Source organism: Bipolaris oryzae (assembly GCF_000523455.1).
Source record: "Bipolaris oryzae ATCC 44560 unplaced genomic scaffold scaffold_25, whole genome shotgun sequence".
NCBI classification, from domain to species: domain Eukaryota; kingdom Fungi; phylum Ascomycota; class Dothideomycetes; order Pleosporales; family Pleosporaceae; genus Bipolaris; species Bipolaris oryzae.
In genome coordinates, this window is record NW_006911301.1 from 94,781 (window position 1) to 109,089 (window position 14,309).

At 52.2% G+C, this 14,309-nt stretch overlaps 4 protein-coding genes across 4 annotated transcripts; 3 read left to right on the plus strand and 1 right to left on the minus strand.

The window, feature by feature from the left end:
- Positions 1–1,438: 1,438 nt before the first annotated feature.
- COCMIDRAFT_87982 (uncharacterized protein) lies at positions 1,439–4,264 on the plus strand (the record flags this gene model as incomplete). The annotated part of the gene is made up of 4 exons (XM_007687063.1): positions 1,439–1,698; positions 1,837–2,188; positions 2,340–4,178; positions 4,241–4,264. The coding sequence occupies 4 exons, from the start codon at positions 1,439–1,441 to the stop codon at positions 4,262–4,264; spliced, it is 2,475 nt and encodes an 824-aa protein (XP_007685253.1).
- A 1,009-nt stretch (positions 4,265–5,273) lies between these two features.
- Positions 5,274–6,037, plus strand: COCMIDRAFT_87889 (uncharacterized protein; the record flags this gene model as incomplete). Its single annotated transcript, XM_007687064.1, has 4 exons — positions 5,274–5,340; positions 5,391–5,457; positions 5,522–5,875; positions 5,932–6,037. The coding sequence occupies 4 exons, from the start codon at positions 5,274–5,276 to the stop codon at positions 6,035–6,037; spliced, it is 594 nt and encodes a 197-aa protein (XP_007685254.1).
- Positions 6,038–7,713: 1,676 nt separating this feature from the next.
- On the plus strand, positions 7,714–9,585 carry COCMIDRAFT_87809 (uncharacterized protein; the record flags this gene model as incomplete). Its single annotated transcript, XM_007687065.1, has 6 exons — positions 7,714–7,923; positions 7,977–8,013; positions 8,072–8,163; positions 8,223–8,307; positions 8,372–9,040; positions 9,161–9,585. The coding sequence occupies 6 exons, from the start codon at positions 7,714–7,716 to the stop codon at positions 9,583–9,585; spliced, it is 1,518 nt and encodes a 505-aa protein (XP_007685255.1).
- A 1,777-nt stretch (positions 9,586–11,362) lies between these two features.
- COCMIDRAFT_87926 (glycoside hydrolase family 16 protein) lies at positions 11,363–13,540 on the minus strand (the record flags this gene model as incomplete). Its single annotated transcript, XM_007687066.1, has 5 exons — positions 11,363–11,420; positions 11,470–11,950; positions 12,002–12,524; positions 12,575–12,857; positions 12,915–13,540. The coding sequence occupies 5 exons, from the start codon at positions 13,538–13,540 to the stop codon at positions 11,363–11,365; spliced, it is 1,971 nt and encodes a 656-aa protein (XP_007685256.1).
- Between the last annotated feature and the right edge of the window lie 769 nt (positions 13,541–14,309).

Consider the following 14,309-nt stretch of genomic DNA (forward strand, 5'->3'; position numbering starts at 1 on the left):
TGGGCAATGGTGCTGCTGCTGCTGCTCCTGTTGCTGCACGCCATTAGTGGACCAAGGGAGGCTGCAGGCTGCAGGCTGACGAATAGCACGGCTGACGGAGCGGTTGTCTATTCGCGTAAGCCTTCACGACTACAGTGGCTATGGATGGCGAAGCGGTGCTAGAACATGTCAAGAGGGACGAGGGAACATTAGCGAGGCTCGGGCAGACGTAGCCCGACGGGGCATGCAGGCAGGAGGAACAGTGACGTACCCAGACGGGCGTGGCAGGCAGCGAGGCAGCGAGGCAGCGAGGCAAGAGGGCAGAGAAGGGCCAGACACGGTGGCCAGAATTGCCGCAGGAAAAAAAATAGAAAATCCTCCCGCAAGTGGTTGCACATGTCAATGCTTGTGCTAGCAGACGAATGGCTCCGAGCCCGTTACCCAGGATCCCAAGTGTGTGTATGAGCTGCACGGTTCAGGCGGTCTTGAGACGGACCGGGGCCTGCATGCTAAGCGGCAAGTAGCAGAGACAGGCGCACCTGTCGCTCAACCGCCCGCCGTCGTGGCTGCTGGGCTGCTGGGCTGGTCTGGTCTTGGTGGGTGTGGTCACCGAGATTGCTGTTGGGAGTAGAGTACTGTGTAGAGATGATGCTGTTTGACCATGATGCCATCTGCATCTACTCTACACGACCATCCATCTACCGACGAGAGGCGTCAGGCAGGCCAGACACACCAGACAGACACAGACACAGACACAGACACAGACAGGGCCCCAAACAACACCACGCCCGGCTGCGCGTCTGCGTCGAGGCTGCGACTACGAGGGCCACGCTGGCTGCACGCGTGATTGGCGACCGAGGGTGAATTGGTGGGGGCTGCGTGGGTGCGAACGCTCCACCCTCTGCATCTCATCCTCTTCCCAGAGGCCCAGCGTCACGACTCTCGACCCACACAGCGCCCCCTGCTGCCGTCGCATGCTGTAGCCCGCAATCGCTGCAATTCAATTATTGCGCCGCTCACTGGTGGTCCACGACCCTAAACATATCGAGGGTCCTTCCCCGTGGAGGTGAACCAGCTCGACGACTGCGGTCACGACCACAGCAAAGCTGCCCATTATCCTCCTCCAGCACAGAGCAGCACAGCAGTCCACATCCCCCCCTCTCCCCTCTCCCCCCAAGCCCACACACAGTCCACAATCCACTGTCCACTGCAACCCCCCCCCTCCCCAGCACTAATTACCCACTGCCCAGGGCCCCATTTCGGCTGTGGTTGCAGCTGAGGGCCGCCCGCTGCTGCTGCTAACGTGGGGTGCTCCCATCCGGTCCAGAGCACGCGCCGACGCACGCAGCTACATCATCGCCTTCCCTCAGTGCCTGCTGCACATTTACCACTGCTTCCCAGCGAGGCCTCTCATCCCGCCTCCAGAATTTCCATGGACTTTGCCCTGCCCAAAGACACCATGGAGATTTCGCCGTCGCAGGACTCGGCCCGCCGGGGTGTGCTCCAGGATGCCATATTTCCAGCATTCGGCAACGATGCGGGCAGCCCTGGGGCCGAGTCGCCAGAGCAGATGCAGAAGAACGACCCACTAGGCACGCAGATATGGAAACTGTACTCACGAGCAAAGACACAGCTGCCCAATGCAGAGCGCATGGAGAATCTGACATGGCGAATGATGGCCATGAACATGCGTCGTGCTGACATGGATCGCAATAAAGGGTATGGATGCCGCCATTTGCTTTTGCGCCACTACCAGCGAGCCTCCCTCAACCAGCTGCTAACCTTTTGTTTGTCGTGTAGGCCTAGCCAGAACACACAGAGCAATCAAACGATGCCTCCTCCAGCGGCCTCGTCCAGGCCGCCGCCCCGATCCGCTCCAAGCGGCATTGCCCAGCAGTTGAGAAAGTCGCAGGATCAGCAGGCGCAGGTACACCAGCCTGCCCAAGACGCAATGAACCTGGATGATTTTATATTTCCTTCGTCGGTTGGCAGTCCTGCAGGCCTATCGCCCCCAGGGTCGAATGAGGATGCGGCTCCATTTATTGCAACAGCCCCAGCGATACCGATAAGGAAGCCGCATCTGGCCAGCGACCATAACCTCTCCCTCGCCCGCGCTTCTGCCCCCTCGGTGCCTCCTGCCATCAGCAAAGAGGATGAATTTGGCTACGTCCCACGACACGTCCGCAAAACCAGCATCGACGAGCGACGAGTGAGTCTTGCCCTTATCTCTTACTACTCCTACTGCTCTCTCTTACTCTCTCTCTCTCGCCCTTGTTGCCTCCTCTTCCCTATCTCTCCCTCCCTTGTTGTTCTACTCTCCTTTGCTTTCTCCTCGTCGCTCATCCCTAACGCCTTATCAGCCACCCAAGCGCCGCGCTGAAGCTTCGCCTCTGGTTCCTCCTGTCAACAGCATCATGATACCCACCGATGCTCACTCAGAGGCCGACCTGCACCAGTACTCGCTGGACAACAACACCATGCAGCCGCCTACCTTCCCCGCCTCGCAGGGTCAGGGTGCCTTCTCCCTAGACACCTTTCAGATGCACGAAGATCCCGCCGTCCACTCGGCCGGACCCTACCAGCAGAGCTTCTCGGGCTTCTCTCCCGTCGGCTCGCCTCTGATGAGCCACAACGCATTCAATTCAAACATGTTTAACCACAACTCCATGGCCTCGTCGCTCAACTCCACCGACTACTATTCTCCACCCAGCTCCGCCTTCCCCTCCACCGTCTCGACTCCACAACCCATCTCAGAAGACAGCCAAATGTACTTTGACCGCAGCGGCATGGATATCCGTACCTCACAGCATGGTGCTTCCTATGGACCCCATCGCCCATCAAACCTATCGACGTCGATGCAACCGCAATACATCTTCAACCCTGGGGCTGGTGGTCAAGACTCCGTCTTCAGCCCAGTGACGAGTGCGAGCTCCTCGCTACCATTCTCAGTGTCATCCTTTGGTCAATCAAACCACGTCGATCCGTCGCAGGTACTTCACAATAACCTGCCCTTGCGCCAGCAACACGAGCTGCAGATGGGTCGTCAAGAGAACATGTTCACCTTTGGCGCCGACTCCGATGCCGAGGACGACGAAGGAAGCGCCTTCGCCGACCGTACCATGCCACCACAGGAATACTCGCACATGGACGACAGCTCCATCGACTTCAACACGGGATACCAGTGGGAGACAAACCTCTCCAACCAATTCAATCCCATGCAAGCGCGCTACCCTGCTGGCCCACCACGCAAGACAGTCACTATTGGTGGAACCGAAATGGTTCACTCACCGCAAGATCATTGGAGTCCCGGGGGCAGCCTTGGTCGGACCCATGGCTCGGCGGCTTCTGTAAGCGACATACGCAATAGAGGCACCGATCCACGACGCCAGAAAATACCCCGCACTAGCTCAACCCCCAATGCAGCTGGAATGATGCATCAGGGCATGCACGGCATCGTGTCATCTCCAAACTCGCCTCCAGAGTCTGGCTTCAATTCTGCGGCTCCATCGCGACCTCAGAGTCCTGGTGGAACAAAGCAAGGCGAAGGTGGTGCTCCGACGACTTGCACGAATTGCTTTACCCAAACAACGCCGCTGTGGCGCCGTAACCCCGAAGGGCACCCACTTTGCAATGCATGCGGCCTGTTTTTGAAGCTGCACGGCGTGGTTCGGCCTTTGTCGCTGAAGACCGATGTCATCAAGAAGCGCAATCGCGGTAGTGGCAACGCACCAGTGGGTACTGCATCCACGCGCTCGTCAAAGAAATCTTCTCGTAAGAATTCCATTGCACACACACCAGCCACGACGCCCACGTCGCACAAGGCGGCTGATTCGGAGTCTCCGAAGTCCACCGGCTCAGCTGGCGGAGGCTCCAGTAATTTGTCTTCTGCTACTACACCGACCTCGTCCAAACCAAACAGTGTAGTTCCCATTGCTCCGGGCCCACCAAAGTCCAATAGCTCCGTAACTTTGACCCAAACGCGCGGTGTCGCTGTTGCACCCAAGCGAAACCGTGGTCAGAGCAAGAGCGAGTCACAGGAACTGGAAATGGCCGACGCGGACGACACTAATGGAAGGGCGCCGTTGCGCAGAAAAGACACTGCCATTGCAACTTCCAGTCCCTTTCCAGGACAGAGCCTTGGTGCTCTTCCCATGGGCGCAATGGGCCAGGGTCTCCAGTCATCCGGTCCTGCTGAATGGGTATGTACACATCTGTCTATATTGATATGTCTTTCTTTTTTTTGCTAACAAATTCCGTGTAGGAATGGCTGACCATGAGCTTGTGATTACGGCAAATTTTCTTGCATATATCTCTACAGCCCCACTTCGGACCAACGCCGAAGATTCATCCTGGCATCCCTCGGGACCGATTACGACCCACACTGCTTTGCTTTACAATAATGGCCTCGGTGTTTGGAGTTTTGAACAGCCAGGCTCCTACTTTAGCCATTTGCTTGTCTTTTGAATGTCTTTCATTTGCCTTTGATACCTCAGCCTTTGGCAATGCAATGTATTGCAACGATAGACATGGCCTCGCTTTTTGTTTTCTGACATACCCTGTTTGCTTTTTTTTCTCTTCTGTTTTCAAAGGGTCAGCAGATGGAGGAGGCAGGCGCTCCATGAGGCTGTACACTGCTCTAATGTCTCACAAAGGAGAGAAAGATGTTGGATAGAGGCGGATGAGGGCTGCCGATTTGTATCCATGGGCATCATATCTTTGAGACGACCGTTTTTCCACTACATGAGCTCACGAGACATTTCCTGGAATCCGCAATGCACGCAAGATACATGTCTGCATACTGTGGTATCAATGACACTGGGATGGGGTAACAACGCTCTCTTTGTATGAGGGCGAATCAGGACAACTCGGGTTATGTAACTGGATGTGGTACACTGGGCGGATGTATATATGATGTTTTTTTTTGCATCTTGTCCGATATCCTTGATGGTTTTAGTAGGCGATCATTCCGCAGCAGCAAGCGAATGCTATTTGTATTAACAAGCTTGACTGCGCATATCTAAAAGTGATGCTTTGATTTTGTTTGGATGCCATTTAGAGATGTGCAATTGGTTGTGTAACGCATTCGTCAGTGTGTTTGTAGTGTAGGAAGAAGGCACGGTTGGAAGGTGCCGTTGATCCGTTAGCCGGCTTGTTGTTGCCGATTCTACTTACTGGTTGCCGTGGGTCGGCCCTTCCGTCATCCATCGGGATGTCAGCATACCCAGGTCATGCTTAGCTGAGCCTTTTCCAACTACACTTTCCGATACCACAAACACTCAACCACATCAGCCAGGATGCCCAAAGCTTTGATTCTTATTGCAGATGGATCTGAAGAGATTGAATTTGTCACTCCTTATGATGGTAGGCGACTGAGGGGAAGGTTGGGCTCGGACGCTGACACATGATACCAGTGTTGACCCGAGCGGGATTTGAAGTCAAGAGTGCAGGTATATCGCTCCAAAATGAAGCATATGCCCAGTCAGTCACGACTTGATAGACAAACACCATCTGAGTTTGCTAATATGTCGGGGGCCCATTCTAGCATGTCACGTAATATCCGCATTGTACCTGACTACGCGAACCTCAACTCTGTCCCTTTGCAACCTGCTCATGAGCACTTTGACGTGCTGATTCTACCTGGAGGCGGACCGGGATCGAAGACCTTTTGCGAGAGCGATGCCGTGTTGAAACTAATTGACGGCTTCCAACAGGCTGGGAAGTGGGTTGCGGCAATTTGTGCAGCGACTACGGCACTAGTCGCTTCAACGAAGAAGTTTGATAAAGACAAGAAAAGGGTCACCAGTCACCCAAGTGTGGCAGAAGAAATCAAGGTTGCGGGCTGGCAGTACAGCGAAGATCGATTGGTCGTGGATGGAAAGGTCATCACGAGTCGCGGGTAACATGAGGTCTCGCTTGAGGCATCGAGGGAGTTTGCTAACTTTCTGTACACAGACCGGGTACTGCGATGCTGTTTGCGCTCACGATTGTCGAAGTCATCAGTGGAAAAGAGAAGAGAGACGAGATTGCAGGGCCCATGGTACTAGCTGAGAAGTTGTAGGGCAGACGTATACCACCGACTATCAAGATGTTATACAGCCTTCAACGCACGCAATTATGCCATTGCTGGAGGCAGGAATTGCCGACGTATTCCCAAAGACTGGTCGGCTAGGGCGGTTGATACACAGGCCAGTAAAGACAGTCGCTGTACGCGTAACCGACCGTTCAATGCACAGATGTCTTTGCTGCGCCATTCGCTCTGCTAGTGCTAAGCAGTGTCCATGCTAACGCGAAAAGGGGCGACCCCGCGCACTAACGGTGATGAAACAGAGCAACACTTTGGCTGTGCAACATTTATTGTGTCTACTTACCTCACAAATGCGCATATTAGGGCTAATTCAAGACACTGTCTCGCCTCTCTACCATACTTGGGTACGCGTTGAGATATTGCAATTTGCTAACGTATGTGTTCTATCAAGGGGCATGACGCAATAAAAGAAAATGGTATGCAGCTCGGATTGGATATCTTCTTAGTGTGAAGGGTTACCGAATGCGAGGTCGCTCGCCGTTGTCTAAAACGGATGCGAGATTCCCGGGTCGACATGGATATTTGATTGGAGGCGAGAGGTGGAGGCTTAATCAAATATGGATTAAGCACACGCCGTCGTGTAAGGACAAGTCAGCTACGCGACGATGGTGCGCTGAATTCAATGGACATGGTGTGGAACCGCGCAAGTGTACCAATTTCTGAGCATCATGTTATGGAAGCAATAAGCTATAGTGGCTGGCGAGGACAGGGCGTTTTCCATGACTAGGATTTGGACTTGTGTGGGCGTCATGCATCTCCTGACTGCGCTTAGAGGATGCTGGTCCCTGATGAAGCAACCCCACTGCAAGATTCGGTAGCCGAGCGGCGAGCTCGTTAGACAAGTAAGTGGCTGGAGCCGCATATTAAGTACACTCCACTCTTTTATCGTCTCGCTTCTGACTTTGCTAGGCCGTCAATATCGCCAACTGTGCAGCGTTCAAGTGCACAAAGCATGTAACGACAGCAAACCTGACTGTTTGCCAGTCTTTGCTTTACCGGCATCGGGGCAACCAAGACAGCTTGGCCACTAGGTGTACTTCGGTATATTAAGTTCCACGAAGCACGTAGGCATGGTTACATTACAATACATGCCCGAACGTATTCCGAGCACCTTGATTGGATGGTGCAGGCACGAAACTGAACAGTGGAGTCGGCCATGACCACGGCTGTGCCAGCACCCCCTCCACAACACGCCAAATAATACACTCTATGACGCTATCCTGCTTTGGGGAGCTCGTTTTCTTGCCAAAGTAGGCTAGCGTAGCTAGAAGTGTATCATTTTTGGCGTGGAGGGGGTGCCCGTGAAAAGGCCGTCGTGGAGACTGTCTGCAGATCTCTCGCCGAGACCCCAGAACGTGTCCAAACACAAACCGCCTCGGCCTATCCGCCGCCGTACACACCGTATACACCGTATACACCGTATACACCGTACACCAACTAGGGGCTGGCCGCTCCTGTCTTCTCAGGGCCGCGGCCCACGCGAGTAGCTTAATGCACAGCGATCAAGCCGGGGGAGCGCTTAGATGGTCTCCTATATCTTGCGCCTCCCCTCCATAGACATTCGCTCCCAACTCTAGCACAATTGTCTACAACGTCCCGAATTGACTTGACCATTTCTCTTGTCGCCTCTGGCACACAACTCTACCAACATGGACCCGCAGACTGCTGCGCAGATAGTGCACACGCTGCAGACAACAGCCATAGCCGCTGTGATATTTGCTGCATGTGTCTTGCTCCCCAGACTCCAGGCCAAAGCCCAGCTTGAGAAGCTGCCTTCCGCTAATCTTGACGCGGGCGAGAAGGCGCGGCAAGCATTCATAACCTCAGCAAGAAAGCTCTATCAAGATGGGTACCACAATGTACAACGCCTTCAACCTTTCGCCAAACCTCCATCTGCTGACCACATGATTAGTTCAAAAATAGCGTTTTCAGACTCATCAACGAGAATGGTAGGTCAACCCCCATCCTAAAAGCAAATACTCGAGTCGTTACTTACATTTTCTGCAGGCCAAGAAAACGTCATTGTGCCCCGGAGTTTGCTGCAAGAGCTTCGGAAAATGCCCGACGATGTCCTCAGCTTTCCAAAGGCTATAGAGGATGTGCGTTGAAAGAATACCTTGTGTTGGAATAGAATAATTTTGCTAACCTCATCTGGTAGGATATGGAAATCAAGTACACAAGACTGCAAAGCGAGGGTGCCACGGCCATCCATGTGGTCAAGAGTGACCTTACTTCAGCACTACGTAAGATTCCAAGACAAAAAAGCACTATGGCATACGAGCTAGTTTTTGCTGACCACCATCACAGCTCGACTGAATCCAATCATCTGTCAAGACGTCGATGCTGCGCTCAAAGAATATATGCCACCATGCGATGATTGGACTGATGTCAACATTAACGCAAAGCTAGTCACCATCATTGCCAAGGTCTCGGGTCGAATTTTTGTTGGCCCAGAGCTATCCCGGGATCCCGAATACCTCGACGCTGCATGCAATTACACTATCGATCTCATTAATGCTGTTAACGGAATTAAAAAGATTCGCCCGTGGCTAAAACCCTTCTTGGCACCACGCACACCAGAACTCATTGCTCTTCGCAACCGTGAGAAGCAAGCCGAGAAAATCCTGCAGCCTCTTGTCGCGGAGCGACTAGCTGCTAAAGCCGGAGATCCCAATTGGCAGGAGCCAGACGATATGCTACAATGGATGATCAACCGAAGTGATGGCAAGGAGTCTGTGGCGTTGCTCGCCAGATACCAACTTGCGGTTATTTTTGCCGCTATCCACACTACCACCATGACCGCCACAAATGTCCTCTACACTCTTGCTGTTACACCAGAGTACATTGAGCCGATCCGAGAGGAGATCCGCAATGCCATAGCTGAGCATGGCAGCATTACATTCCGCGCACTCCAGCAAATGGTCAAGCTGGATAGCTACATGAAGGAGGTTACGCGACTTTATCCTCCCGGTATTAGTAAGTAAAAAAAAACACTCTTCACACCCACCTCGTTCATCCTCAGGATAGAAAAAGAACAGCAATATGAAAAAACAAAACGGGCCACTTGAATACTAACTTGCTTTTTCTTCTCTCCAGCCTCCTTCGCCCGCCGCACACTCAAAGGCATCACCCTCAGCAACGGCCAGTATATTCCCCCAGGCGTCACCATCGAAGTCCCCTCAGCCGCCATTTACACCGATGAATCCGTCTTCCCCTCCTCAGAGACCTTCGACGGACTCCGCGCCTACAACGCGCGTTCCACGGGTAAAGCCAGCGATATCGCCCGCAACCAATTCGTCACGACCAATGAAGAGAACCTCACCTTTGGCTACGGACGACACGCATGCCCAGGTCGCTTCTTCGCCGCCAACGAAATTAAAATGGTCGTCGCCCGCCTCGTCCTCGACTACGACGTCAAGATGCCAAATGACGAGACGAAGCGGTATACCCAAATCGAAATCGGAAAGCAGAGCATGCCTGATCCCACCAAGACGCTTGCATTCAAGAAGGTCGTTATTTAGAAAAAAGTATTTTTTTGTGGCACAGTTTGTTTGCGTACAAGTATGAGTAAAAAGAGCATTGGTATATATATATATATTATTCGGCATTGGATAGTAGTAGTTCATTATACCACATGACAAACTGTGCTTGGTTTCCCCTTCTTAAAAAAAATAAGAGGAGAAAAGAACAGGGAAAAAAAGGCCGTATAGGAAAACATGGAATGGAATCAACTTTAACAAAGTTACCATATCATTTTCACTCGAGGTGTCGCAAGTGGCGCGCCACACATTACGTGCATCGGCTAAGCAACTTTATTTGTTAAATTCCCCCCCCCCCGTTCCATCCTAAATGCAGCCGTGCTATATTCTGACATGCATTCGCTTATTCCCATCGACAGAGGTTTAATCCAACTACAATTCTCCTCACTCACTCCCACATTCACATACACACACACACACACACCTTGCTACGTAGCGTGTTTCCAACTGTACTGCACTACAGCACAACAACAACAACAACAATAATAATAATAATAATAATAATAATAATCTCTCTTTCTCTCTCTCTTTTTGTTTGCTTCTTGAACGTTTCACAAACATGTATGTATTTATTTTTCTTAACACGCACATCTAGTTTACTTGCCATACATGTTTCTCTTGCATGGCAAAACATGTCTGAAGGACGGGGAGATGGGGAAGGGGCGAAAAAAACGAGAATAAACTATGCGCTCCTGGATAACACGCTTTCCGTGTGCATTGTTTCCAACTGTATGTGGGTGTATTCATCATCTTCTGGCTTCTTCAGCTTCCTCCTGTATGCTACATAGTTTCAACTTCATTCCCAGCTCACGCAATCTAGTAAGTCGCTAACCCATCCTCCCCTTCAGCTATACATTACAAAATCGCTTCAAGTATTCAAAGCACGCCTTCATTCCATTGTCAACCAAGCCCCCCCTCCCTTTCCATTGTTCTTCCTTGAATTACTCCCAAGCTCCAACCATGCAAACAATGACCAAGAAATCCAACCAAAGAAAAAGTTAAAAAAAAAGATGTGAAGATGAGTCCTAGAAGAAATCACCACCCGCCTCACCACGTGTGTCGCTTGCAGCATTGAACGATTGCTGTTGTTTCCATATGTGTGGTATCTGATTGAAAGCAGGGAAAAACAAAACAAAAAAGCGGTGGAACAAGTTGTCGAGGCATTACAAGTGGCAGCGAAAGAAGCAAATAAATAGATAAGGGGTGTGATATCGAGATCGGTACCGGTGTCCAGCAACTCCTTCCCAACCCCAGGTTCAAGGAAAGAAAAAAAAAAGGACGAACGGGCTCCAAAACTCGCCAAGATGCTTGATACAGGCCATGTATGATGGAGTCATATGCTGTAATGTACAAAGGCGCATTTGTTGAAGATGTTACAAAGTGCCGTATTGTTTCGATACATGGATCAAAGGGCCAAATTCGTCGCAGCCGGTGAACGAGAACTGACATGGCAAAAAGCACGGACAATGTTGACTCCAAACATGGAATCGGACAACGCGCATGTGCCAGTAGAATTTCCGTCCGTGTGTGGTTGGGCGATGAGATGAAATCCTAGATAAAACGCCCCACGGTCCGTGCAAAATGCCCAGGCCTTGCAAAGAAATCGAAAAAAACGAAGTGGTCTATAAACGTGCTTTTGCAATGCAATCCATTTTTGCGGGTATGTTCGTCTGGCGTGGCCACGTTAGGTAGTCGACATAAAGGAAATATGTGTTGGGGACCGAGATCCGGCAGTCCCTCTCCGGGAAAGGCTATGGGCTCATGACTGGCAGTCGTCCATGAATGAGTTCTTGGGCCAATCGTACGGAGTAGATTTCCTAGAATGTGTTAGTAGTGCTCCCATTTCGTGGTAGTATTGCGACTCACCAGTTGGTAAGGTTGGGGTTCATGTAAGCTGCAGGGTGCTTTTTAATATAGTCGGTAGTAGGGTAGCCCTCGGGATCGCAAGTAACAATCTGGTTGTCCTCTGGTTGGTAGATGCGAATATAGTCTACCCGCATAGTAGCGGGAAGGTCCTTCGCGATTTCTTCCAGGTTGATGGCTGCGAAACTGTTCGACATTCCAAAATTGGCAATGATCGACAGAGGTTCCTCGGGGATAGTACGTGTGCCAATGTTGCCGTTGGGGCGAACGGACGGGGCGTGCATTGTCCAGGTCTTGTCTTCACCAACATACCAAGTAATGAAGCCGTCGGATCCGGTCTTGTATTCGAACGAATAAGTCTGGTATTGCTTGCCGTCATACCAGTCGTTGTTCAAGTTAGTCAAGCCAGAAATAGCTTGCTGGAAAGGGCCACCCTTGTAGGCGTTCATGCTGGTAATTGACAGGTCGTAAACTTCCATGTAGTCTGCCTCAAATTAGTCAAGGATAAAAAGGGTCTAGAAAGTGCAATCATTACCGTAGTCAGGTTGGTACCAAATATCGAAAGGCGCGGCTTGGAAGGATTGAGAAACGACACCGACGGCATTGCTCTCTCCGGGGCCGAGGAAATGAACTGAACCTTCGAGGGCATCAATTTCCGGTGCGCTACGAGATTTGCCAGGGGATGGATGATCTTCTCCCTTGCATGTGCAAGCAGGCAGCTTCATTCCAGGCAAGTAGCTGAGACCGTCGTATGAGCTCTGGTTTGGTGTGATACCAACATCGCACTCGTCATGATAACTGTACGGCCACAAACCTTCTGTAGAAGCCAGATAGCCGGGACGGGCAAGGTTACCCATGGTCCAGAAACCGGGCCAGAAACCACTAACATTGCCGCGACCCGGGAGCGAGATGCTGGCCTCGAGGTGACCACCCTTGTAGCAGAGCTTGTTCCATGACTGGACCATACCAGAGCGATAATCGAGACCGTGGCTAGGCTCCGCCGAGAACCTGAGGTTCAGAGTACCGTCTTTAGTGAAAGCCTGATCGGGGTCGTACCACTGGAAAACGTTAGTGCGGCTGGGGCGCCAAGGTGTTCAACAAAACTTACCTCCAAATCCATTGTTGCGCCATACCAGATGTCCACGGCTTGGAAGTAAGGGTCGTCACCATCGTAAAAACTGCGACCATCGGTATTGAATTCATCGGAAAAGACCAAAACTTGTTTCTCGCCGTTGGCGCCAATACGGGTCATGGCTTCCTTGGGCGTGTCCGGATCGATGAGGCCTGTGCGGATATTTTTGAGTAGTGGCTCTTCTTGCTTGCCTGGTATACACAACGGGTTGCCTGAACATGGTGTCCGTTCTGGTGCTGTGGCTTTTTCAACAAAAGTCCTGGTAAAGACAGGTCAGCATCGTCAAGGTGTCATATGTCGAAAATTGGGAACGTACAGAATCGGGTAACCGACGAAAAGCATAAGAATGCCAAGAGCAAGAATTGCTAGACCGCCGACGTTGACTATACCTCTGCGGGTGAAGACGTCGCAGTCCCTCTTGTCTTTATCGTTGGGATCGGGGTTATGCAGGTAATCGTCCTTTTCAACGTCTTCAGGGAAAAGCAAAAGTCCGGCGGAAGGCAGAATGTTGAACTTTTCAGACACGGTTTGCGTATTCAGATCGTCCTCACTGCCAGCGCGGGATGGGGCTCTCGAGTCGTCAAAGGGCGAGGCAAAGGGCGCTCCGGTAAAGTCCGAACTCCAGCTCGTGCGTCTCGACGACAGGCCTGAAGGAGATTGTAGCGGAGACTCGTCCCGATAGGACCTGGGCCGTAGTCTTCCGGGCGGTAGTAGCATCTCAGCGGACTCTGCAACGGAAGCGTTGGCATAGACATGGGGCGCGCCGACGCTCTGAGAAGTTGATGGGCGGATAGGCTGTGTTAACGAGCGGGCGGTGTTGTTTGTTCGCGAAGTGCTTGGTCGCACCGACGGTGTGGGGAGGTCGTCGGTATTGGGCTGTTGGCCCCCCGAGTTAAGGCGGAGGTGGGGAGGGCCTTCTCCCCTTGGTGATTGGGGCGTCATGGCGTGAGTGAGTGAGTGAGCGAGCGTGTGGGATAAGCGATAGTGGACGGTGAAGCTATCTGATTATTCAGATATCCGTGGCAGACCAGAGGCCAAGTGATGTAGGAGGGACAGGAGGTGGTATGAATGATATTCGTTATTGCTGGGTGAAACGAGTGTCGCAAGCACGAATTGGCCGGTATTCAGGGTGGCGGATGGAATTCCAAAAAGAGTTGCTGGCTGGCTGCGAGGACACGACTGGCGGTGGGAAAAACAAAGGAATGCTCGACTCGTGTTTGCAGGGCCTGGTGTCGGTAGAGAGGCAGAGGCGTGCAAAAGGCGGCGAGCGAAAAGACAGCTGGGAGCCGCAGCTGGTGTCGTGTCGTGAGGCAGGAGAAAAGGGAGATGGAGATGGAGATTCAAGGGGAAGTCGAATGGCTCCTGGCCCAGATTGGGAGGGGGGGAGGCGGCCGGGATAAGGGCGATGGGCCAGGAACGCGTGCGTCGAAAAAGCTTGGCGGCTTTCAACGGGCAGGAACAAGTGACGCAAGAGACCGAAAAGCCGGGCGCTAAATCGGAGATGCAGATGATGGGCAGCCAGCAAGCAGTGGGCGTGTGGGATAAAGCAAAAGTGCGTCGTAAACGGGATGGGAATCAATGGGCGAGGGGCGGGTGCAGAGAAAGGCAGAGCGGCGGGCGCCGTGGGCAAAGGGTGGCAAGATGGTTGGGAGAGCTCGGGCTTGAGTGTTCCTGAATTTGGTACCCACTCCGGCTCCACCTGGAGACAGAG